The sequence below is a fragment of the Coregonus lavaretus genome (assembly GCF_964263955.1).
Source record: "Coregonus lavaretus genome assembly, chromosome: 20".
Classification (NCBI taxonomy): Eukaryota; Metazoa; Chordata; class Actinopteri; order Salmoniformes; family Salmonidae; genus Coregonus; species Coregonus lavaretus.
The window spans coordinates 44,941,279-44,966,278 of NC_140007.1; the positions used below are offsets into that span (position 1 = coordinate 44,941,279).

Consider the following 25,000-nt stretch of genomic DNA (forward strand, 5'->3'; position numbering starts at 1 on the left):
CTGCTGTTCAATCTGGGATATTCCCTGCTGTTCAATCTGGGATATTCCCTGCTGTTCAATCTGGGATATTCCCTGCTGCTCAATCTGGGATATTCCCTGCTGTTCAATCTGGGATATTCCCTGCTGTTCAATCTGGGATATTCCCTTCTGCTCAATCTGGGATATTCCCTGCTGTTCAATCTGGGATATTCCCTGCTGTTCAATCTGGGATATTCCCTGCTGTTCAATCTGGGATATTCCCTGCTGTTCAATCTGGGATATTCCCCGCTGTTCAATCTGGGATATTCCCCGCTGTTCAATCTGGGATATTCCCTGCTGTTCAATCTGGAATATTCCCTGCTGTTCAATCTGGGATATTCCCTGCTGTTCAATCTGGGATATTCCCCGCTGTTCAATCTGGGATATTCCCCGCTGTTCAATCTGGGATATTCCCTGCTGTTCAATCTGGGATATTCCCTGCTGTTCAATCTGGGATATTCCCTGCTGTTCAATCTGGAATATTCCCTGCTGTTCAATCTGGGATATTCCCTGCTGTTCAATCTGGGGTATTCCCCGCGCTTCAATCTGGGATATTCCCCGCTGTTCAATCTGGGATATTCCCCGCTGTTCAATCTGGGATATTCCCTGCTGTTCAATCTGGGATATTCCCCGCTGTTCAATCTGGGATATTCCCTGCTGTTCAATCTGGGATATTCCCCGCTGTTCAATCTGGGATATTCCCTGCTGTTCAATCTGGGATATTCCCTGCTGTTCAATCTGGGATATTCCCTGCTGTTCAATCTGGGGTATTCCCTGCTGTTCAATCTGGGATATTCCCTGCTGTTCAATCTGGGATATTCCCTGCTGTTCAATCTGGGGTATTCCCTGCTGTTCAATCTGGGATATTCCCCGCTGTTCAATCTGGGATATTCCCTGCTCGTCAATCTGGGATATTCCCCGCTGTTCAAAGGTTATTTCAATGAATGATCTATAGGCCAGTTAATCAGTTAATGATCTATAGGCCAGTTAATCAGTTAATGATATATAGGCCAGTTAATCAGTTAATGATATATAGGCCAGTTAATCAGTTAATGATATATAGGCCAGTTAATCAGTTAATGATATATAGGCTAGTTAATGATCTATAGGCCAGTTAATCAGTTAATGATATATAGGCCAGTTAATCAGTTAATGATATATAGGCCAGTTAATCAGTTAATGATCTATAGGCCAGTTAATCAGTTAATGAACTATAGGCCAGTTAATCAGTTAATGATCTATAGGCCAGTTAATCAGTTAATGATCTATAGGCCAGTTAATCAGTTAATGATCTATAGGCCAGTTAATCAGTTAATGATATATAGGCCAGTTAATCAGTTAATGATATATAGGCCAGTTAATCAGTTAATGATATATAGGCCAGTTAGTCAGTTAATGATATATAGGCCAGTTAATCAGTTAATGATCTATAGGCCAGTTAATCAGTTAATGATCTATAGGCCAGTTAATCAGTTAATGATCTATAGGCCAGTTAATCAGTTAATGATCTATAGGCCAGTTAATCAGTTAATGATATATAGGCCAGGTAATCAGTTAATGATCTATAGGCCAGTTAATCAGTTAATGATATATAGGCCAGTTAATCAGTTAATTATCTATAGGCCAGTTAATCAGTTAATGATCTATAGACCAGTTAATAAGTTAATGATATATAGGCCAGTTAATCAGTTAATGATATATAGGCCAGTTAGTCAGTTAATGATATATAGGCCAGGTAATCAGTTAATGATATATAGGCCAGTTAATCAGTTAATGATATATAGGCCAGTTAATCAATTAATGATATATAGGCCTACACATCGACTCCTGAAGAATATGATGAGTTTAGGACAACTGCTTGTTTTTTTGTAATTTCAGTCACTGTAAACAAATACTATCACTAGTAGTATAGTTTCAAAATATTGATCCTGATAATGACATGTGGATATCATGGACTGCCAGTCTTTGCTTCCATAGATCTGTCTATGAATTTGAGAGTGGTTACAGTTTCCCAGCCCCATCTCTCAGCTTTATACCAAATCAAGTGGCAGGAATGCAATTGGGCTAAAACACAGACTCAGAATTGTGGCTTTAAAGTCAAATAACTCTGAGACATCCAAAAGCCTGACATGGCTACCCGGACTATTTGCATTGTCCCCCACCCCCTCTTTTAACGCTGCTGCTACTCTCTGTTTATTATCTATGCATAGTAACTTTAATAACTCTACCTACATGTACATATTACCTCAATTACCTCGACTAACCGGTGCCCCCGCACATTGACTCTGTACCGGTACCCCCTGTATATAGCCTCCCTACTGTTATTTCACATTGACTCTGTACTGGTACCCCCTGTATATAGCCTCCCTACTGTTATTTCACATTGACTCTGTACCGGTACCCCCTGTATATAGCCTCCCTACTGTTATTTCACATTGACTCTGTACCGGTACCCCCTGTATATAGCCTCCCTACTGTTATTTCACATTGACTCTGTACCGGTACCCCCCCTGTATATAGCCTCCCTACTGTTATTTCACATTGACTCTGTACCGGTACCCCCTGTATATAGCCTCCCTACTGTTATTTCACATTGACTCTGTACCGGTACCCCCCTGTATATAGCCTCCCTACTGTTATTTCACATTGACTCTGTACCCGTACCCCCTGTATATAGCCTCCCTACTGCTATTATATTTTACTTCTGCTCTTTAATAATTTTTAACTGTTCTTCTTTTTTTATTTTTACTTATCTATTTTTTATTAAACACTTCTTTTTCTTAAAACTGCATTGTTGGTTAAGGGCTTGTAAGTAAGCATTTCACTGTAAGGTCTACACCTGTTGTATTCGGCGCATGTGACAAATACAATTTGATTTGATTTATCCTGTCTTGAATGAAAAGGTCATATTTAATATTTTTACCTGTTGGAAGGCTTTTTTTGCCTGAGCTATTTTGCTTTTACTGTGGGTAATTATAGCCTTGACTGTCTTTCACGCACACACACACACACACACACACACACACACACACACACACACACACACACACACACACTCTTAGACTTGATTATTTCCTGCTCCTCTGATGCGTCTAATGATTTCACAGCAAGGGGCCCTTGCTGTCTTCCAGACAGTGTACAAACAGCATAGCCCACAGTAGAATTAAACAGCAAATATATTCACTCACACCTGATGTTAATCGCCTTTTTAGGGGAGGCACTGATCTGGAACCTGTGTTAATATAACAGGAAGGGGGGATAATAGGCTTAGATTAAATGAGAGAAATACATTGATGGAGATCCAGTCCCTCATTTGGTTCATTCATATATTTGTGTAACGTGTTTTTTTTGTTTCGATTGTGATAATTGATTATCGGAGGAGGTCTACCTGTCAAAATAGATTGATAAAGGATCAATAATGGATTAATGAAAAGAAATGAACAGAGAAGTAGTAGAGAGGGGTGTCAAAGAGAACAGTGTGGTGAGAGCCAGGCTCAGAGAGGGGTGTCAAACAGTGTGGTGAGAGCCAGGCTCAGAGAGGGGTGTCAAACAGTGTGGTGAGAGCCAGGCTCAGAGAGGGGTGTCAAACAGTGTGGTGAGAGCCAGGCTCAGAGAGGGGTGTCAAACAGTGTGGTGAGTGCCAGGCTCAGAGAGAGGTGTCAAACAGTGTGGTGAGAGCCAGGCTCAGAGAGGGGTGTCAAACAGTGTGGTGAGAGCCAGGCTCAGAGAGGGGTGTCAAACAGTGTGATGAGAGCCAGGCTCAGAGAGAGGTGTCAAACAGTGTGGTGAGAGCCAGGCTCAGAGAGGGGTGTCAAACAGTGTGGTGAGAGCCAGGCTCAGAGAGAGGTGTCAAACAGTGTGGTGAGAGCCAGGCTCAGAAAGGGGTGTCAAACAGTGTGGTGAGAGCCAGGCTCAGAGAGGGGTGTCAAACAGTGTGGTGAGAGCCAGGCTCAGAGAGGGGTGTCAAACAGTGTGGTGAGAGCCAGGCTCAGAGAGGGGTGTCAAACAGTGTGGTGAGAGCCAGGCTCAGAGAGAGGTGTCAAACAGTGTGGTGAGAGCCAGGCTCAGAGAGGGGTGTCAAACAGTGTGGTGAGAGCCAGGCTCAGAGAGGGGTGTCAAACAGTGTGGTGAGAGCCAGGCTCAGAGAGAGGTGTCAAACAGTGTGGTGAGAGTCAGGCTCAGAGAGGGGTGTCAAACAGTGTGGTGAGAGCCAGGCTCAGAGAGAGGTGTCAAACAGTGTGGTGAGAGCCAGGCTCAGAGAGGGGTGTCAAACAGTGTGGTGAGAGCCAGGCTCAGAGAGAGGTGTCAAACAGTGTGGTGAGAGTCAGGCTCAGAGAGGGGTGTCAAACAGTGTGGTGAGAGCCAGGCTCAGAGAGGGGTGTCAAACAGTGTGGTGAGAGCCAGGCTCAGAGAGGGGTGTCAAACAGTGTGGTGAGAGCCAGGCTCAGAGAGAGGTGTCAAACAGTGTGGTGAGAGTCAGGCTCAGAGAGGGGTGTCAAACAGTGTGGTGAGAGCCAGGCTCAGAGAGAGGTGTCAAACAGTGTGGTGAGAGCCAGGCTCAGAGAGGGGTGTCAAACAGTGTGGTGAGAGCCAGGCTCAGAGAGAGGTGTCAAACAGTGTGGTGAGAGCCAGGCTCAGAGAGGGGTGTCAAACAGTGTGGTGAGAGCCAGGCTCAGAGAGGGGTCTGTCTGTCTGTGTGTGTGTGTGTGTGTGTGTGTGTGTGTGTGTGTGTGTGTGTGTGTGTGTGTGTGTGTGTGTGTGTGTGTGTGTGTGTGTGTGTGTGTGTGTGTGTGTGTGTGTGTGTGTGTGTGTGTGTGTGTCGGTGTGTGTGTGTGTCGGTGTGCGTGTGCGTGTGCGTGCCTGCATGTATGCGTGTGTGCATGTCAGTGTGTGTCTGTCTGTTATTTCTGATTTGAGGCGGAGGAATAATCAATCCACCACATCAGCGTGACGGGATCACCCTAGAACACTATTGAATAAGGAGAGCTTCAGTCAACAAGCATTCAATCATTGATTCATTTAAAATCACTTCTTCTTTGCACTTCGTGAACACTCAAGAATAAGTGCTTAAATGCCAGCTATTTTGTTATTGACAGTTAGATTGTACTGATGCTACTAACAATATTGATGCTACTAACAATCATAATATTATACAAAAAAATCCCATTCCAGGTGCGAACAGCGATAGAAAAACAACACAGAACATTACAAACTCCCAGTCTCTATAGCAACAGGTTATTTCCCACTGCCAGATCTATGGCTCTGTTTGTACCTCTCAGCCCGATAGTTAGCTCAACAACAGCTGGGATGCAATTTCAGGCTACCATTGATGCCACAATTGTCCTCATTGTCACTGTCTGCATTCTAATTTCTAATTTGCCCAAACGGTCCAACCTTTAAATTGTATTTTTGTTACTGTGGCAATAAATTCATTCCTCTCTCCAGCCTGCCTCGAGGCAACCACTTTGTTCCTTCCTGTCTCCGTGGGGTTTTTTTTTGTGTATGGGTGGTCCCGGAGGTCGAACCCACTCTACCAGCTGAGCTACAGAGGACCAAATAATGCTAGCTCTGGTGGTCTATCACCTCTGTCCTATACTATAAAGATTAACTATAAAGATAGGAGTGCTTCCCTATCTCAACTATTTCCTCATCACCCAGTCTCCAATACCCTGCTAGTTGGGTGGTCCCAGAAGAAGAGTTGGTAAAGTCTGGGAGGTGAGTTGGTAGAGAAAGTTGAAACCTAAAGTTGCTGTCATAAATAGTTTTATTTGAACACTGTAAGTATCTACTTTATTATGGCTTTCAAAGCAGGACATGGCTTTCTGGCAATGTATGCTATACCATTGTTCACCACTAGGTTCGCAGGTCTGCCAGCCAATGTCCCCTGCATTACCATTGTTCACCACTAGGTTCGCAGGTCTGCCAGCCAATGTCCCCTGCATTATCATTGTTCACCACTAGGTTCGCAGGTCTGCCATCCAATGTCCCCTGCATTACCATTGTTCACCACTACGTTCGCAGGTCTGCCAGCCAATGTCCCCTGCATTACCATTGTTCCCCACTAGGTTCGCAGGTCTGTCAGCCAATGTCCCCTGCATTACCATAGTTCACCACTAGGTTCGCAGGTCTGCCAGCCAATGTCCCCTGGTTGCACATGACTACTGATCCAGGCCAGGGTCATATATTATGTTTTTATGTTAATGGTTAAGGTTAGGACCGGGGGGTAGAAATCATCTAATTCCAGCTTTGTGGCTGAAGGCAACAACATCTGCCTAGCACTTTCTGCACCCATCATCCAATCAGAGATTGTAAAGATTGTTACTGTCTCCACGCTCAGTCAGAGATGGTAAAGATTGTTACTGTCTCCACGCTCAGTCAGAGATGGTAAAGATTGTATGCTATTCTACTGTCTCTCTGCTCAGTTAGAGATGGTAAAGGTAACATTGTATGCTATTCTACTGTCTCTCTGCTCAGTCAGAGATGGTAAAGATTGTATGCTATTCTACTGTCTCTCTGCTCAGTTAGAGATGGTAAAGGTAACATTGTATGCTATTCTACTGTCTCTCTGCTCAGTCAGAGATGGTAAAGATTGTATGCTATTCTACTGTCTCTCTGCTCAGTCAGAGATGGTAAAGATTGTATGCTATTCTACTGTCTCTCTGCTCAGTCAGAGATGGTAAAGGTAACATTGTATGCTATTCTACTGTCTCTCTGCTCAGTCAGAGATGGTAAAGATTTTATGCTATTCTACTGTCTCTCTGCTCAGTCAGAGATGGTAAAGGTAACATTGTATGCTATTCTACTGTCTCTCTGCTCAGTCAGAGATGGTAAAGGTAACATTGTATTCTATGCTACTGTCTCCACGCCCAGTCAGAGATGGTAAAGATAACATTGTATTCTATGCAGTATGCTACTATCCCTATGCTCTGGTGTTGCGGAGATAGGTGTATTGCTCCTGTCTGTCCTGTGATGATGGATCTGATTTGCTTCGCCTCTATCTGCTCTTTAACATCACATTAACGACCATAGGAGTTGGCTGTACCGCACAAACAGATCTGGGACCAGGCTAGAATCACATTTTCTGGGTGGGGTTGAGCCACAGACCAAGGAGCTCTCTGCGAATATAACGGCTATACAGGTAATGGGAGTCCTCCTATATGTTGTGGGTCATATTTTTAATAACGTACACATGTTCACAGTAAGCATGCATAAATATTGTAACAACCCCCTGCCTGGGTATGTTCCCCCAAGCAGGTTAACCCTATTGGAGCAGTGGTTATTCAGTTTGCCTATGGGCTGGCAGACCCATCTGATCGCTACATTGGTGTCAGAAGTGGGATGGAGTCAGTGAGTAAAACATTGTTGGGGAAAATAACCATTTGACTATGTTCTCCATTATACTGAACAACACGTTGTTATAAACCTCCCAAAAGGTAGATCATGAAGGCCTGATTCACACAGTCCCCTCTGAACAGTTGATGTTGAGATGTGTCTGTTACTTGAACTCTGTGAAGCATTTATTTGGGCTGCAATTTCTGAGGCTGGTAACTCTAATGAACTTATCCTCTGCAGCAGAGGTAACTCTGGGTATTCCATTGCTGTGGTGGTCCTCACGAGAGCCAGTTTCATTATAGCGCTTGATGGTTTTTACGACTGCACTTGAAGAAACTTTCAAAGTTCTTGAAATGTTCCGTATTGACTGACCTTCATGTCTTAAAGTAATGATGGACTGTTGTTTCTCTTTGCTTATTTGAGCTGTTCTTGCCATAATATGGACTTGGTCTTTTACCAATTAGGGCTATCTTCTGTATACTCCCCCTACCTTGTCACAACACAACTGATTGGCTCAAATGCATTAATGTGGAAAGAAATTCCACAAATTAACTTTTAAGAAGGCACATCTGTTAATTGAAATGCATTCCAGGTGACTACCTCATGAAGCTGGTTGAGAGAACGCCAAGAGTGTGCAAAGCTGTCATCAAGGCAAAGTGTGGCTATTTGAAGAATCTCAAATATAACATATATTTTGATTTGTTTAACACTTTTTTAGTTACTACATGATCCCATATGTGTTATTTCATAGTTTTGATGTCTTCACTATTATTCTACAATGTAAAACATTGTACAAATAAAGAAAAACCCTTGAATGAGTAGGTGTGTCCAAACTTTTGACTGGTGTATGAATGGAAAATATAATGTTTCTTTATAGAGAAGAGAAGACTTGTGTGGGATCTTTAAAAGCAAACTGTCCTTTCCACCAAGGCATTGAAGGCAACATTGCACAGTTAACATAAATCTTTAGAACTGTCAATAGACATGATAGAAAGCCTAGGGCATTCTCCTTGAACGCAATGCAATCACAGGTCCATCAAATGATAAATGCACTTGATCACAATGCATACAGCAACCTGGCCTTGCCTCCCATTTAAGAGGCAGCTGCTGGTATAGTGTATAATGTAACTTGGTACCTGCCTTCACATTAGCCTCAATAATTTCTCTCTCTCCATCCCTCTCTCTCTTTCTCTCTCTCTCTGTCCAGCTCTCTCTCTCTCTCTCTCTCTGTCCAGCTCTCTCTCTCTCTGTCCATCTCTCTCTCTCTCTCTCTGTCTCTGTCTCTCTCTCTCTTTCTAAGCCTTTGTTGAGATACCATTAGCTGCTAGATACTAGCCATTAGCTGTTAAACTCTCACACTGCCTCATAATGCAATGTCCTCTGGGAAATATTTAGCTGGAAATCGAAGATCATCTCAACTGGCAGGAAAGATTAACATGAACTATTACACTGATGAAATACGCACAAAACACCACCTGGTCCACCTTTTATGGTTTGTATTATGGTCATAGCTAGATTTATATAAATAGATAGATTATATTTATTTAATTAGATAAATAGATTTATATGATAATTAATCAAAGGACAATTATCTTAATTATAGGCTACCAAATAATCTACACTGCTCAAAAAAATAAAGGGAACACTTAAACAACACAATGTAACTCCAAGTCAATCACACTTCTGTGAAATCAAACTGTCCACGTAGGAAGCAACACTGATTGACAATAAATTTCACATGCTGTTGTGCAAATGGAATAGACAACAGGTGGAAATTATAGGCAATTAGCAAGACACCCCCAATAAAGGACTGGTTTTGCAGATGGTGACCACAGACCACTTCTCAGTTCCTATGCTTCCTGGCTGATGTTTTGGTCACTTTTTGAATGCTGGCGGGTAGCATGAGACGGAGTCTACAACCCAAACAAGTGGCTCAGGTAGTGCAGCTCATCCAGGATGGCACATCAATGCGAGCTGTGGCAAGAAGGTTTGCTGTGTCTGTCAGCGTAGTGTCCAGAGCATGGAGGCGCTACCAGGAGACAGGCCAGTACATCAGGAGACGTGGAGGAGGCCGTAGGAGGGCAACAACCCAGCAGCAGGACTGCTACCTCCGCCTTTGTGCAAGGAGGAGCAGGAGGAGCACTGACAGAGCCCTGCAAAATGACCTCCAGCAGGCCACAAATGTGCATGTGTCTGCTCAAACGGTCAGAAACAGACTCCATGAGGGTGGTATGAGGGCCCGACGTCCACAGGTGGGGGTTGGGCTTACAGCCCAACACCGTGCAGGACGTTTGGCATTTGCCAGAGAATACCAAGATTGGCAAATTCGCCACTGGCGCCCTGTGCTCTTCACAGATGAAAGCAGGTTCACACTGAGCACGTGGCAGACGTGACAGAGTCTGGAGACGCCGTGGAGAACGTTCTGCTGGCTGCAACATCCTCCAGCATGACCGGTTTGGCGGTGGGTCAGTCATGGTGTGGTGTGGCATTTCTTTGGGGGGCCGCACAGCCCACCATGTGCTCGCCAGAGGTAGCCTGACTGCCATTAGGTACCGAGATGAGATCCTCAGACCCCTTGTGAGATCATGTGCTGGTGCGATTAGCCCTGGGTTCCCCCTAATGCAAGACAATGCTAGACCTCATGTGGCTGGAGTGTGTCAGCAGTTCCTACAAGAGGAAGGCATTGATGCTATGGACTGGCCCGCCCGTTCCCCAGACCTGAATCCAATTGAGCACATCTGGGACATCATGTCTCGCTCCATCCACCAACGCCACGTTGCACCACAGACTGTCCAGGAGTTGGCGGATGCTTTAGTCCAGGTCTGGGAGGAGATCCCTCAGGAGACCATCCGCCACCTCATCAGAAGCATGCCCAGGCGTTGTAGGGAGGTCATACAGGCACGTGGAGGCCACACACACTACTGAGCCTCATTTTGACTTGTTTTAAGGACATTACATCAAAGTTGGATCAGCCTGTAGTGTGGTTTTCCACTTTAATTTTGAGTGTGACTCCAAATCCAGACCTCCATGGGTTGATAAATTTGATTTCCATTGATAATTTTTGTGTGATTTTGTTGTCAGCACATTCAACTATGTAAAGAAAAAAGTATTTAATAAGATTATTTCATTCATTCAGATCTAGGATGTGTTATTTTAGTGTTCCCTTTATTTTTTTGAGCAGTGTATTATAGGCTATAAGTGATATAGCATGTTGTCATTAATTAAAAGAGATTTAACTGTTCAAAGGTCAATTTTCCCAATTAGTAGTGTGTGTGGTCCTCTGTAGCTCAATTGGTAGAGCATGGCGCTTGTAACGCCAAGGTAGTGGGTTCGATACCCGGGACCACCCATACGTAAAAATGTATGCGTGCATGACTGTAAGTCGCTTTGGATAAAAGCGTCTGCTAAATGGCATATTATTATTATATTATAGGCTACCAAATGGTATATTGTCCTGAAGTGATGTTCTCATTTGAAAGGCTCTTATCATCAAATCACTTCTAGGAGACATATACAAGGGGCATGAGACACAACCATTACATATCACACATAGGCCTATGGTACACACTCATGACAGAGATAACCACCAGTCATTGGCTGTAAACCAATTGGGTGCCAGACAGTCATATTTGAACATAGCCAGGCCTAAGACTTCAAGGTCAGAATTGGACTTGAATGATTTACTTTAGTGTCCCTTAATATAGAACATAATACAATAGTCCCCTGTAGCTCAGTTGGTAGAGCATGGCGCTTGCAACGCCAGGGTTGTGGGTTCGTTTCCCACGGGGGGGGGGGGGGGCAGTATGAAAATGAATGCACTCACTACCTGTAAGTCGCTCTGGATAAGAGCGTCTGCTAAATGACTAAAATGTAAAAATGTAGATTGAATTCGGGTCACAGACTTCTAATAACTACCACAGTAAAATAATATAGCTTTGAACTTAACGACACAACATCATCATCCCATGATGCTATTTGCACATGCTGTCCTGCTACTGTCTTGTCGTGTTTGTTGTCACGCAGTATTAGTGAGAGAACAGACACCTGTTGGTTGTCAGTGGCGCATCCGCGCCTCATTGCGCGCGAAAATGACAGGCTCTAGAACACCTGTTGATTGCATTGCATGATTGTTAATGACTAACTGTGGGAGTTTATGAACAGAAAGCCTAATCCTATATATTACAATAGTATTCATATGCAAAGAAATGTAAACTTACTCTAGCAGCCCTGGATGAGTATGGGTCCTCAAAGAGAGCCCATATCTTTGGTTGCCAAACTTCGCAGCATCCCCTCGATCTGCCCGGGCAGTCATCGATCCCGAACCGTCTGGGTAGTTCATCGTCCGTGTCATTTGGGTCCGGTGGTTCGAATATGTCCAGTGCCTCCTCTGCGTCCCGGTGCTGCCGGTATGTCATCCAGCAACACGGCTCCACGTCGGTCTCATCTATCATCCAAAACGCCAACTCCTCTTCAAAAAGAGGCCCGCAGACATCCGCGGGGCAATGAAGCTTGCCAGTCCTATAATAGTTCAACACATAAGCGAATATGCCAGGGTGCCGGTCGAAAAATAACTCGTTTGTAGTTGGATATGGAGATATGGGTCTGGATTGGGAGGGCGTTCGTGGGAGGGAGTCCGTGTCTGGGTCGTTCACCGGCTCTGGCGGGTCGGCTAACAATGCCAGGCGCGTCCCCGGTAGGGTCCTAAGTGTGCTCTTGTAGGTTTCGTGTCTTGTGCCACCAACATTGATTATTATTTTTTCCGATTCTTCCCCCCTGGCCATCTCTTCCTTCAGACATGTCTTGGACTGGGGTTTGTTGCCTGACTTCCGTCCTCGGTAAGACGAAACACACACCGAGCTGATCATAGATTTAGATGGAGATGGTTGGTTATTCCGTTGGTTTGTTATTCCGTTATTATATCCCGCTGAAGCTAAATCAAAAATCACACGGTGACAGTTGAGTTTGTCCTCATGTCAGTCCTTGTTGTAATACTACTGATTTATCCAACTGTACGGGTTGTTGCTTCAACAAGTCCAATGCGCTCGGCAGGCAGGCAGGCAGAGTGCCCTTGACTAAAACCACCTGTTATAGGCTACAATACAACTCCCTTAACGACTCTATCTATGGTTGGAATCTCAAACATCTCTATAAATCTGGACTAGGCAGACTTCTGTGGTCAAAATATTTGTTGAATAATATAAATTATTTATAGCTAAATGTCTATAAATAAGCAGAAGTTGTAGCCGAAAATAGGCTTCAAAGATTCAACAGTTCAGTCACGGATACTTGTCGACCTTCAGCGATAGTTTCAGGTTAGGCTATGGAATATTGGGAGTGTTGTATTCTACATCGAATCTACAAAATACGCCAATTTAAAGAACCACTATTTCTAGACGATTTTTTAAAAATATTGGAGCAATAACGCAAGGTCCTCACCTATTCTTGTATTATTCCTTATACGAAAATTCACAAAATTCACAAAATCCGTCTGACCCCCCAAAAATCTAACAAGTTTCCTGAACATGGAAATTGACCGCCATAATGATCCAAATTAATAAACGAGCGCGACGCGTGCATTGGAATATTCCATCAATTTGCGATGATGTCTTCCTCGAGGCGAATGAGATGTGATGTGAGGTTGTTTTTCAGGGAAGGTTTAGTATCTGTGCCCCAGAAGTATCCTCCCTCAGCTTAGGGATATAGATAAGATGTGATGTGATGTGATGTGAGGTTGTTTTTCAGGGAAGGTTTAGTATCTGTGCCCCAGAAGTATCCTCCCTCAGCTTAGGGATATAGATAAGATGTGATGTGATGTGATGTGAGGTTGTTTTTCAGGGAAGGTTTAGTATCTGTGCCCCAGAAGTATCCTCCCTCAGCTTAGCCACACCATAGTCAAGTCAGACAGATAACACACGACCCACCCTGTAGGCTGACCGGGGCACGCAACAGCCTCGATCAATTAATTATAATCTGATTAATTTAGCCTATATGAGAGGTTATTATTTTCTATACCACACCTTTAATTCTACTCATGATTTCCGTTGATATCATTTGAAAACGTTAATAGGACTATTAGGACTGTAGATTCATGCAGGTCTATTATAATACTGTATCTTTGTGCCACAATGTAGGCTGTGGACAGACAGGGTATCCATCATTAAATATATTGATCCTCAATTAGGATAACTAAAACAATGAATTCACACACACACACACACACACACACACACATTTATATGAATTCAAAGTCACATTATTGGGAGATCCCATGAAACATCGTTTATTTTGCCACTGCTCTTTGTAAGGCAACAGGTACCATTCAGACTATAGCACTTCTTCACCGCTGACTCACTCGTGTTCTATAGACCATGCCAAGCACGTTTAGCCCACATCATTGTATCTACCAGAACGATTTAGTTAACCGGAGCACTTATCCGTCCTTTGAGCTGTGGCCACTTGTATAAAGACGTCTCTCAATAACACGTGGATCCCCTTGTCATCAGAAGCGATGCTTGTACAGTTCTTCATTGCTCTCTTCCTCTTACCGATGCTTTCTCCTTCATTTTAAGAGACAGATTTTACAAAACTAATCAGCACCAAGTAATCTTTATCAATTTGTAACCAACAATTGGCTAAGGTTAGAATAACGGTTAACACTACCTGTTGCGTCCGAATGCTAGGACCACTACGGAAAGACATCTTTTAAATATGAATGCGTTCATGTGTCATCCATCCTCTTCGAATGTGCATCTTGTGAATATGTTTTCTTAACAAACCCCAAATCAAATTCAGTTCAATTCAATTCAGCTCACAAAGCGTGCTTAGTGGTTAAACATTTGTTCAGAGCTTTTCTAGGAAAATATTAGCATATTCATATTTCATAAGACAGTCTAGTCCAACAGGTGAACAGGTTCAAAACGACAGCATTTGTGGCATTTTGAAAAATGTGTTTTTGGTTACCTAAGATTGCCATCTAGTGGCCATATTGGTTCACAATAGATTAATGAAACCCTACTCCCTATATAGCCACCTACCATTTGGGCTGCATATATTTTAATTGAATTTAGTCAATAGTTGTTCTGTGGGCATAGAGTGAGTCATCTAACCAAACATGTACATTTAAGTTTGATTTGAATATCAATGTCAATATAATACCAGAAATGTAATTATCTTGTGAGCAATTAAAAATGATGATAACCACTATTATGTACTGTTGTCCTGTACATTGTTTATAAACTTGATTATTACTTGATTATAAATGTGAGTATAGTATTTGTTATTTTGTATTACCAATTTGAAAGGTAACATTGTTACAGAGAATACCCTTAACTGTGAATATGAGACAGTGTTAATGAAAAGAGTGACTTAAAAAAAGTTTATTTTTCATATTTTTTTATTGTAACAAGTCAAATGAATAACAAAAAAATAGCGCACTCATAATATTGGTCTAACGTGATCATACCGTTTAGGGTTGAAGTTTTGACACAACAACCTAAAGTGATCTTGTAGTGACTGCAAATCTATGTACATGCAAAGTTCTAAGAATGCAAAGCTAGTTGACAAACAGTAGTTCTATCATGAACAGGTCTCTTTTTAGTGATTTATTGATTGACTAGTCCACCTCCTCAATGGTAGGGCCCTGAGAGCTAGCCCCGCCCCCGGCCTGGCTTCCACAGCTCCCCATTGGAGGAGCCCCTCCCGCCCCCTGGTAGAGCTTGGATACGATTGGGTTACACACTCTCTCCAGCTCCTTCTGCTGGTACTCAAACTCCTCCTTCTCAGCCATCTGATTGTTCTCCAACCAGGAGATAGTTTGGTTGCATTTCTCAACGACCTTCTTCTTGTCATCCTCGCTGATTTTCCCTGCCAGGTTTGGGTCTTCTACACTACTCTTTATGTTGAACGTGTAGGACTCCAACCCATTCTTGGCTGCTATCTTCTCCCTCTGGGCATCGTCCTCAGCTTTGTATTTGTCGGCATCCTGCACCATCTTCTCGATGTCCTCTTTGCTGAGCCGCCCCTTGTCGTTGGTGATGGTGATCTTGTTCTCTTTGCCGGTACTTTTATCCACTGCCGACACATTCAGGATGCCGTTAGCGTCGATGTCGAAGGTCACCTCGACTTGGGGAACTCCTCTCGGAGCGGGAGGGATACCCGTGAGCTCAAACTTTCCCAGCAGATTATTGTCCTTGGTCATGGCTCTCTCTCCCTCGTACACCTGGATGAGCACACCTGGCTGGTTGTCAGCGTAGGTGGAGAAGATCTGGGTCTGCTTGGTGGGGATGGTGGTGTTACGTTTGATCAGGGCGGTCATGACCCCTCCAGCCGTCTCGATGCCCAGGGACAGAGGAGCCACGTCCAGGAGGAGAAGGTCCTGGACATTCTTAGAGGAGTCGCCCATCAAGATGGCCGCCTGGACGGCAGCACCGTATGCCACCGCTTCATCTGGGTTGATGCTCTTGTTGAGTTCCCTTCCGTTGAAGAAGTCCTGCAGGAGCTTCTGGATCTTAGGGATTCGTGTGGAGCCACCAACCAGGACGATCTCGTGGATCTGAGCCTTGTCCATCTTGGCGTCTTTCAGGGCTTTTTCCACAGGGTCCAGGGTTCCCCTGAAGAGCTCGGAGTTGAGTTCTTCAAACCGAGCCCTAGTGATGGAGGTGTAGAAGTCGACGCCTTCAAAGAGGGAGTCAATCTCAATGCTGGCCTGGGAACTGGAAGAGAGGGTTCTCTTGGCCCTCTCACAGGCTGTTCTCAGCCTCCTCACTGCCCTCTTGTTCTGGCTGATGTCCTTCTTGTACTTCCTCTTGAACTCCTCCACAAAGTGATTGACCAGGCGGTTGTCAAAGTCCTCCCCTCCCAGGTGAGTGTCCCCAGCTGTGGCCTTCACCTCGAATATCCCATCCTCGATGGTCAAGATTGAGACGTCAAAGGTGCCTCCGCCGAGATCAAAGATGAGTACATTGCGCTCCTCCCTCTTTCCCTTATCCAAGCCGTAAGCGATAGCCGCCGCCGTGGGCTCATTGATGATCCTCAGGACGTTTAGACCAGAGATCACCCCAGCGTCTTTAGTAGCCTGCCTCTGGGAGTCGTTGAAGTAGGCTGGGACTGTGATGACTGCATTGGACACCTTCTGGCCCAGGTAGGCCTCAGCGATCTCCTTCATCTTGACCAGGACCATTGAGGAGATCTCTTCGGGGTAGAAGGCCTTGGTCTCTCCCTTGTACTCCACCTGGACTTTGGGCTTCCCACCATCGCTGATCACCTAGAAGGGTGAGAAGACCAAGGTAATCTATTGATATACTCAAGCTTTTCAAATGTATTTTAATGTATGTACCCTGTATGTACAGTATGTAACCATGTATGTATGTATGTATGTACAGTACCAGTCAAAAGTCTGGACACACCTAGTCATTCAAGGGTTTTTCTTTATTTTTTACTATTTTATGCATTGTAGAATAATAGTGAAGACATCAAAACTATGAAATAACACATATGAATATGAAAAATGTACGGATAGACTGACCTTTATGTCTTAAAGTAATGATGGACTGTCGTTTCTCTTTGCTTATTTGAGCTGTTCTTGCCATAATATGGACTTGGTCTTTTATCAAATAGGGCTATCTTCTGTATACTACCACCCACCCCCCCTACCTTGTCACAACACAACTGATTGGCTCAAACGCATTAAGGAAAGAAATTCCACAAATTAACTTTTAAGAAGGCACACCTGTTAATTGAAATGCATTCCAGGTGACTACCTCATGAAGCTGGTTGAGAAAATGCCAAGAGTGTGCAAAGCTGTCTTCAAGGCTTTTTTGGTTACTACATGATTCCATATGTGTTATTTAATAGTTTTGATGTCTTCACTATTATTCTACAATGTAGAAAATAGTAAAAATAAAGAGAAACCCTGGTGTGTCCAAACTTTTGACTGGTACTGTATGTATGTATGTAACCCTGCATGTATGTAAACCTGTATGCATGTATGCATGTATGTATGTATGTATGTATGTATGTATGTATCTAACCCTGTATGTTACTAACCCTGTATGTATGTATGTAAACCTGTATGTATGTATGTAAACCTGTATGTATGTATGTAAACCTGCATGTATGTATGTAACCCTGTATGTATCTAACCCTGTATGCGTCTAACCCTGTATGCATCTAACCCTGTATGCGTCTAACCCTGTACCTTGAAAGGCCACAGCTTCACGTCTGACTGAACGATCTGGTCGTCGAACTTCCTGCCGATCAGGCGTTTTGCATCAAACACAGTGTTGGTGGGGTTCATGGCCACCTGCATTGAAATTAATTACAATTCAATGTTATTTTGGGTAAACAAAACAATACATGCATCAACAAGTCCCGTGTAGCTCAGTTGGTAGAGGGTTGTGGGTTCGATTCCCGCGGGGGGCCAGTATGAAGAAAAATAATATGTATGCACTCATTAACTGTAAGTCGCTCTGGATAAGAGCTTCTGCTAAATGACTAAAATGTAAAATCAACAAGATATGATCAACATTTGATCCCAGAGACTATTACTTTGATAGCATTTATTAAAAACACTTATAGACAGACAGAGACAGAGACAGAAGTGGGACCTACCTGGTTCTTTGCTGCGTCCCCGATGAGTCTCTCTGTGTCGGTGAAGGCCACGTAGCTGGGGGTGGTCCTGTTTCCCTGGTCGTTGGCGATGATCTCCACCTTGCCATGCTGAAACACCCCCACACAGGAGTATGTGGTGCCCAGGTCAATGCCAATGGATGCTCCCTTTGCTGAAGACATCTTGGTGTATATTTTTGTTTTGTTTGTTTCTGCATGGGTAAAGATTAAGAACAACATTTTATTATCATGATTTAATATTTTGTCTTTTATTAATGTCTTACTGTTATTATTATGACAATTATATTTCACTCATGTACACTCAACTGAGATGGTCTAGAGGTGTATAATCTAATATCGGATATTAATATTCTACATATCTTCAATATACCAATGCAAATGTATTAGTCAAAACTGCTTATTTTAAATTTTATTAGAAATTATTTCGTTAGATCATGATTTTTCTTTCCCTGTTCATGGGCAGAATCAATAATTAGTCCATCTAAGCCAACTGTTTAGGCATTATCTGAAAACTGCCCGTCAGTATCAACATTGTAGCATTATAGATTAACCTTACTTACAATGATTGACAGCTTGTTCTTCTCTTTAGATATTGAAGGATCTCGGATGAGTCCTGAGTAGTTTTCCCTGTTTGGGTCTTGCTTCTGAGTCGTGTGGTTACTCCAAAAGGTATGCGTCAACAGAGAGATCCATGGCTTATATACTAAAAGCACCTTTCTAGAATGATCGCACGTCTGCTATGACATTTTGTGACACAGCCGGTAATATTAGTAACTGCAGCTAGTTGGGCGCTCTGGGAAAGCCGGTGAATATTCTAGGCCCCATCGACGAAACCCGACACCGCACCAGTAGCGCTCAACACCGGGCGGATAGTCAACACGCTGTACTGTTTAAATAGGGAAAAGCGGTGCAGCGAGGCAGGTTCCGGAAAGCGCGCGAAAGAGCATTATAAACAAGACATGGAAATTAGTTTTAGACATGGGCCTCAGGGCCTCAGTGGCATCATGAAAAACGTACAGTGAGCTCCAAAAGTATTGGGACTGTGACCATTTGTTGTTGTTTTGTCTCTGTACTCCAGCACTTTGGGTTTGAAATTTAACAATGGGTTGAAGTGCAGACTGTCAGCTTTAATGTGAGTTTTTTTTTTCATTCATATTGGGTGAACCGTTTAGAAATTACATCACTTTCTGTACATAGTTCCCCCCATTTTAGAGGACCAAAAGTATTGGGACAAAATCACTTATATGTGTAATAAAGTAGTTTAATATTGTATTCTTATTTACAATAAAAGTGACTCCAAAATGACACAATACATTATTTACCATTAATTTCTATTAGGCACAAAATAATAAACACAACCAAAATAAACAGCAAATGGATCCAACACGTTTGTAGAGGGACCAAATACTAAACTTTTGACTACTTTAATACACACATAAGTGAATTTGTCACAATACATTCTGTTCCCCTAAAATGGGGGGACTATGAACAGAAACTGCCGTCATTTCTAACCACCGATATGGATGAAAATACCCTCAAATTAAAGCTTACAGTCTGCACTTTAACCTCCGTCATTGTATCATTTCAAACCTAAAGTGCTGGAGTACAGAGCCAAAAACAACAACAACAATGGTCACCCTCCCAATACTTTTTGAGCTCCCTCGGATGTAAAAAAGGACAATGTCAACTATTGTCAGGTGGACGTCACACACACACGCGCACACACACACACACACACACACACACACACACACACACACACACAGCAAATCATAGTCTACAAACAAATTGTATGCTTGTATTTATTATATAGGATGAGTTTATTGCTGATATATTAGACATTCATTCACATAAACGATACAACAATCACAAGCAAAGTATAAATCCTTTACGTGATCAAAAAAGAAGGACATGGAAGCAGAAACAGGTAAGGCAAACATATGTTGACATTTAACTTATTTAACAATGAACAGAAGCAGAAAAAAACGGATTCTATGTAGTAGGTCACTGTAGGCCAACAGACTAATAACTCTTCTAGAACTCGAAAATAATCTCAAATCTAAATCTTGGAATTTCTCAAATATAATGAACTCCCAACCAATGAGTTTAACTGAATATTGAAGTTAACTGATAAGCAAGTGCTTCAGAAGGCACATCCACACTCTGACATGAATGGCAAGTATGTATGCAGAGACCAGTCAGCGAGATTCATCAACGCTTTGCTTCAGTTATGAAACACTTGTCGATTACCGTATTAGACATAAAAGGAGCCCAATTGGGTTCACAACACCAATTCTGGTTCATGGAATGGACTTTAATTAAGATGTCAGTGTGCTGACAATGTGTGTGTGGTGTGTGTGAGTGTTCTTGTGTGTGTGTGTTCTTGTGTGTGGTGTGTGTTCTTGTGTGTGTGGTTCGTGTGTGGTGTGCGTGTGGTGTGTGTGTGTATGGTGTGTGTGTGTGTGTGTGTGTGTGTGTGGTGTGTGTGTGTTCTTGTGTGTGGTGTGTGTTCTTGTGTGTGTGGTGTGCGTGTGGTGTGTGTGTGTATGGTGTGGTGTGGTGTGGTGTGTGGTGTGTGTTCTTGTGTGTGTGGTTCGTGTGTGGTGTGCGTGTGGTGTGTGTGTGGTGTGTGTGTGTATGGTGTGGTGTGGTGTGGTGTGGTCTGTGTGTGGTGTGTGTGTGTATGGTGTGGTGTGTGTGTGTATGGTGTGGTGTGGTGTGGTGTGTGTGTGTATGGTGTGGTGTGGTGTGGTGTGGTGTGGTCTGTGTGTGGTGTGTGTATGGTGTGGTGTGGTGTGTGTGTGGTGTGTGTGTGTATGGTGTGGTGTGGTGTGGTGTGGTGTGGTGTGTGTGTGTGTATGGTGTGTGTGTGGTGTGTGTGTGTATGGTGTGGTGTGGTGTGTGGTGTGTGTGTGTATGGTGTGGTGTGTGTGTGTATGGTGTGGTGTGGTGTGGTGTGGTGTGTGTGTGTATGGTGTGGTGTGGTGTGGTGTGTGTGTGGTGTGGTGTGGTGTGGTGTGGTGTGGTGTGGTGTGGTGTGGTGTGTGTGTGTGTGGTGTGGTGTGTGTGTGGTGTGGTGTGGTGTGGTGTGGTGTGGTGTGGTGTGTGTGTGGTGTGGTGTGGTGTGGTGTGTGGAAACATATCCCTGTCATTCTCCTCTCGAACAGTAACACCATCACATGACTTTCAGGAGCAAATAAGACTACAGCACACTGACAATTAACCATGAATAAACATCAGTGGCGGCTGGTGAGAGGAACTATAGGAGGATGGGCTTATTGTAATGACTGGAATGGAATTAATGGAACGGTGTCAAACGTGGTTTCCATATGATTGATGTGTTGATACCATACCATTTATTCTGTTCCAGCCATTACAATGAGCCCCTCCTCCTATAGCTCCTGCCACCAGCCGCCAGTGATAAACATTGTGATTTAGCAACAATTAGCATTAGCAACAAAATGAATAATCTTAAAGATAAAAGCAGACTATTTTAAAATATATGACTGACATTTTTTTTTTATGGTTACTTCTCTTGTGATGTGTCCCAAATGGCACCCTATTACCTATGTAGTGCACTACTTTTGACCATGGCCTATAGGGCTCTGGTCAAAAGTAGTGCACTACATAGGGAATAGGGTCCCATTTACATAGGGAGTGGGGTGCCATTTGGAATACACTCGGTCTTGTTTCATATGCTTGAAATGCATGAATTGATTCAGATACCTGACAGACAAGTTAGATATTATTTCAATGTTATGTTATTATGTTATTATAATTATAATTATTACTGACAGTGTTAATAATACAGTTTATATTCAGCATAAAAGCAAAAATAATTATTCTTCCCTTTTGTTACAATTTAGAAAATAAAAAAAATTATCTTGTTTTTTTCCCCCCGGATGTTGGTTGCAGGTCAGTGCATTGTCCTGTCAATACCTTGGAGCAATAGACAATAGATATGATTTCATTAAAAACAACCATGTAAAACTACAGTGGGATTTATAACTTCAAAAACAAAAAAAATCACCCACAAAAGGAAGCCAATATCTGTGCCATACAGAACCATAAATAAAAAATGATTTGTGCTGTCCTACGACTACTACCTCTAAACTACTCAACCAACAAAAGAAACAAACAAACAAAAAACCCAGATCACTCCTACTTGACTGCTTTCCCCAACAGCCAATCACCACACTAGAAAGGAAGGCGGGACTTCTACCCACACCCACTTAAATAGCCTCACCTGTCAGAGTAATTACAGGGGAAACCATTATCTGAAATGTTTGAGAGAATGTTTTTGTTTTGTTTTGAAAAGCTGACCTGGTTCTTTTTGCATGGCTTAACCGGCTGTGTATCACAGGGTTCTGTACGTCAGTGGTTCTTAACCGTTTGTATATCAAATTCCTTATTTCCCTGAACGTGTCAATGATTATGGGAGTTGTCCTTTCCTTTTCACCAAATACTTTACCCTTTATATTTGTTTATATTCTTTTGTTTGTAGCCATAGCCTAATGGTTTAGTTAGCCTCACTCCAACCCTATCCCAGAGCTGTAACATCAGCAGGTAGCCTAGTGGTTAAGAGCGTTGGACCAGTAACTGAAAGCTCGCTGGTTCGAATCCCTGAGCTGACTAGGTGAAAAAGATAAATGTAATAAGGTGTGTGTGTGTGTGTGTGTGTGTGTGTGTGTGTGTGTGTGTGTGTGTGTGTGTGTCAGAATCTCTCAGTACCTGTAGTAGTTGGGTTTGAAGGGTCCGTTCTTGTTCAGGCCCATGTACTTAGCCTGCTCATCAGACAGCTCTGTCAGGTGTGCGTCAAAGTTGGACAGATGCAAGCTGGCCACGTACTCATCTGAAATACATGGGTGGGCTTGTGAAGCGGTACACGGATCGCAACAACAGTACGGATGGCTCCCTACCTAGTTCACTACATCTGACCATGGCCCATATGGTAGTAGTGCCCTATATAAGGAACAGGGTGCCATTTGGGACAAAACAACACTTTGGAAAATGCAGTTTTATGGTAAACGCTTTAGGTTGTGACATTGAACCCACACACAACAAACTGAGCATTGAAAACTGTGTGGTTTCTATTCATCAAGATTTGATATCTACGGTATTTATTCAGATTTGACATCTACAGTGTTTATTACGATTTTATCAATAAGGCTCAGTCAGAGACGACTTGTATATGTGCAGCGCCAAGTGCGTTCCAAACGGCACCCTATTTCCTAAATAGTGCCCTACTTTTAATCAGAGCTCTATGGGCCCTGGTCTAAAGTAGTGCACTATATAGGGAATAGGGTGCCATTTGGGACTCAATCTATGTTCTTACCCATCTTCTTAGGCAGCAGATAGACGTCCTGTTTGTAGCGTCCCTCCGGAGCGTTGAACAGCTCAATCAGAGCCAGAGCCTACAGAGAGAGACACAGACCACCACAGAGTCTCCACGCTGCCAACATCCCGTTCTCACAAAGCTCAGGTAGCAGCGGAACAAGAGGACACAGAGTAACTCCAGTCTGTCTTCAGCAAACCGCCAAAAACTAGAAGTAGGACTAATACAACGTCTGTAATGAATGCAGCCCAGTATTTCAAAATAAACTAGTATGTGTACATCTGGGGACAAGCACTGAAAACTGGTGTTAGCTAAATTGTGATGGTACAATGCATCTAACTGTTGTATTTCCATGTGTCAATGTTCTGATTGGATCTGTCTCTATGTAAATAAACAATGTCAATATGTCTCACCGGAGTAGTGGCTGAGTTAAGACAGGACAATATGTCTCACCGGAGTAGTGGCTGTGTTAAGACAGGACAATATGTCTCACCTGAGTAATGGCTGTGTTAAGACAGGACAATATGTCTCACCTGAGTAGTGGCTGTGTTAAGACAGGACAATATGTCTCACCTGAGTAGTGGCTGTGTTAAGACAGGACAATATGTCTCACCTGAGTAGTGGCTGTGTTAAGACAGGACAATATGTCTCACCTGAGTAGTGGCTGTGTTAAGACAGGACAATATGTCTCACCTGAGTAGTGGCCGCGTTAGACAGGACAATATGTCTCACCTGAGTAGTGGCTGTGTTAAGACAGGACAATATGTCTCACCTGAGTAGTGGCTGTGTTAAGACAGGACAATATGTCTCACCTGAGTAGTGGCTGTGTTAAGACAGGACAATATGTCTCACCTGAGTAGTGGCTGTGTTAAGACAGGACAATATGTCTCACCTGAGTAATGGCTGTGTTAAGACAGGACAATATGTCTCACCTGAGTAGTGGCTGTGTTAAGACAGGACAATATGTCTCACCTGAGTAGTGGCTGTGATAGACAGGACAAACGTAGGTACTGTAGAACAGCTCAGATTCAACAGACGACCCTATAGGAAACAACACACACACACACACACACGAAGTAACTATATCAATACACTGGTCAGTTGTGTAGCCATTCTCAGGGAAACAACTTTGAAATCAATTACAGAGATTAGAAGAGATACGTTGTGATAATGAACTGTCATCAACTATCACCTCACAGTAGAGTACACACTATCACCTCACAGTAGAGTACACACTATCACCTCACAGTAGATCACAGTAGAGTACACACTATCACCTCACAGTAGAGTACACACTATCACCTCACAGTAGAGTACACACTATCACCTCACAGTAGACTACACACTATCACCTCACAGTAGAGTACACACTATCACCTCACAGTAGAGTACACACTATCACCTCACAGTAGAGTACACACTATCACCTCACAGTAGAGTACACACTATCACCTCACAGTAGAGTACACACTATCACCTCACAGTAGAGTACACACTATCACCTCACAGTAGAGTACACACTATCACCTCACAGTAGACTACACACTATCACCTCACAGTAGAGTACACACTATCACCTCACAGTAGAGTACACACTATCCCCTCACAGTAGAGTACACACTATCACCTCACAGTAGAGTACACACTATCACCTCACAGTAGAGTACACACTATCAACTCACAGTAGAG

General features: G+C 43.2%; 2 protein-coding genes and 1 pseudogene across 3 annotated transcripts in view; all 3 read right to left on the minus strand.

Annotated features, from left to right (window-relative positions):
* The window catches only part of LOC311147712 (voltage-gated potassium channel KCNC1-like), a gene marked incomplete at both ends in the record, with an annotated part of 49,679 nt that extends 37,464 nt beyond the window's left edge, over window positions 1–12,215 (minus strand). The window contains one exon of the mRNA XM_084184466.1: window positions 11,568–12,215. Coding sequence (XP_084040592.1) covers window positions 11,568–12,215 — 648 coding nt within the window. The remainder of the gene's footprint in view (window positions 1–11,567) is intronic.
* Window positions 12,216–14,962: 2,747 nt separating this feature from the next.
* Window positions 14,963–18,138, minus strand: LOC311147759 (heat shock 70 kDa protein-like; the record flags this gene model as incomplete). Its single annotated transcript, XM_084184532.1, has 3 exons — window positions 14,963–16,612; window positions 17,546–17,650; window positions 17,959–18,138. The coding sequence occupies 3 exons, from the start codon at window positions 18,136–18,138 to the stop codon at window positions 14,963–14,965; spliced, it is 1,935 nt and encodes a 644-aa protein (XP_084040658.1).
* A 4,562-nt stretch (window positions 18,139–22,700) lies between these two features.
* Window positions 22,701–25,000, minus strand: part of LOC311148187 (S-adenosylhomocysteine hydrolase-like protein 1) — a 36,997-nt pseudogene continuing 34,697 nt past the window's right edge. Inside the window, exons 11-13 of the transcript in view lie at window positions 24,284–24,352; window positions 23,312–23,390; window positions 22,701–22,828 (exon numbers count right to left, since the gene is read on the minus strand). The product of the transcript in view is annotated as an S-adenosylhomocysteine hydrolase-like protein 1 (transcript). The remainder of the gene's footprint in view (window positions 22,829–23,311; window positions 23,391–24,283; window positions 24,353–25,000) is intronic.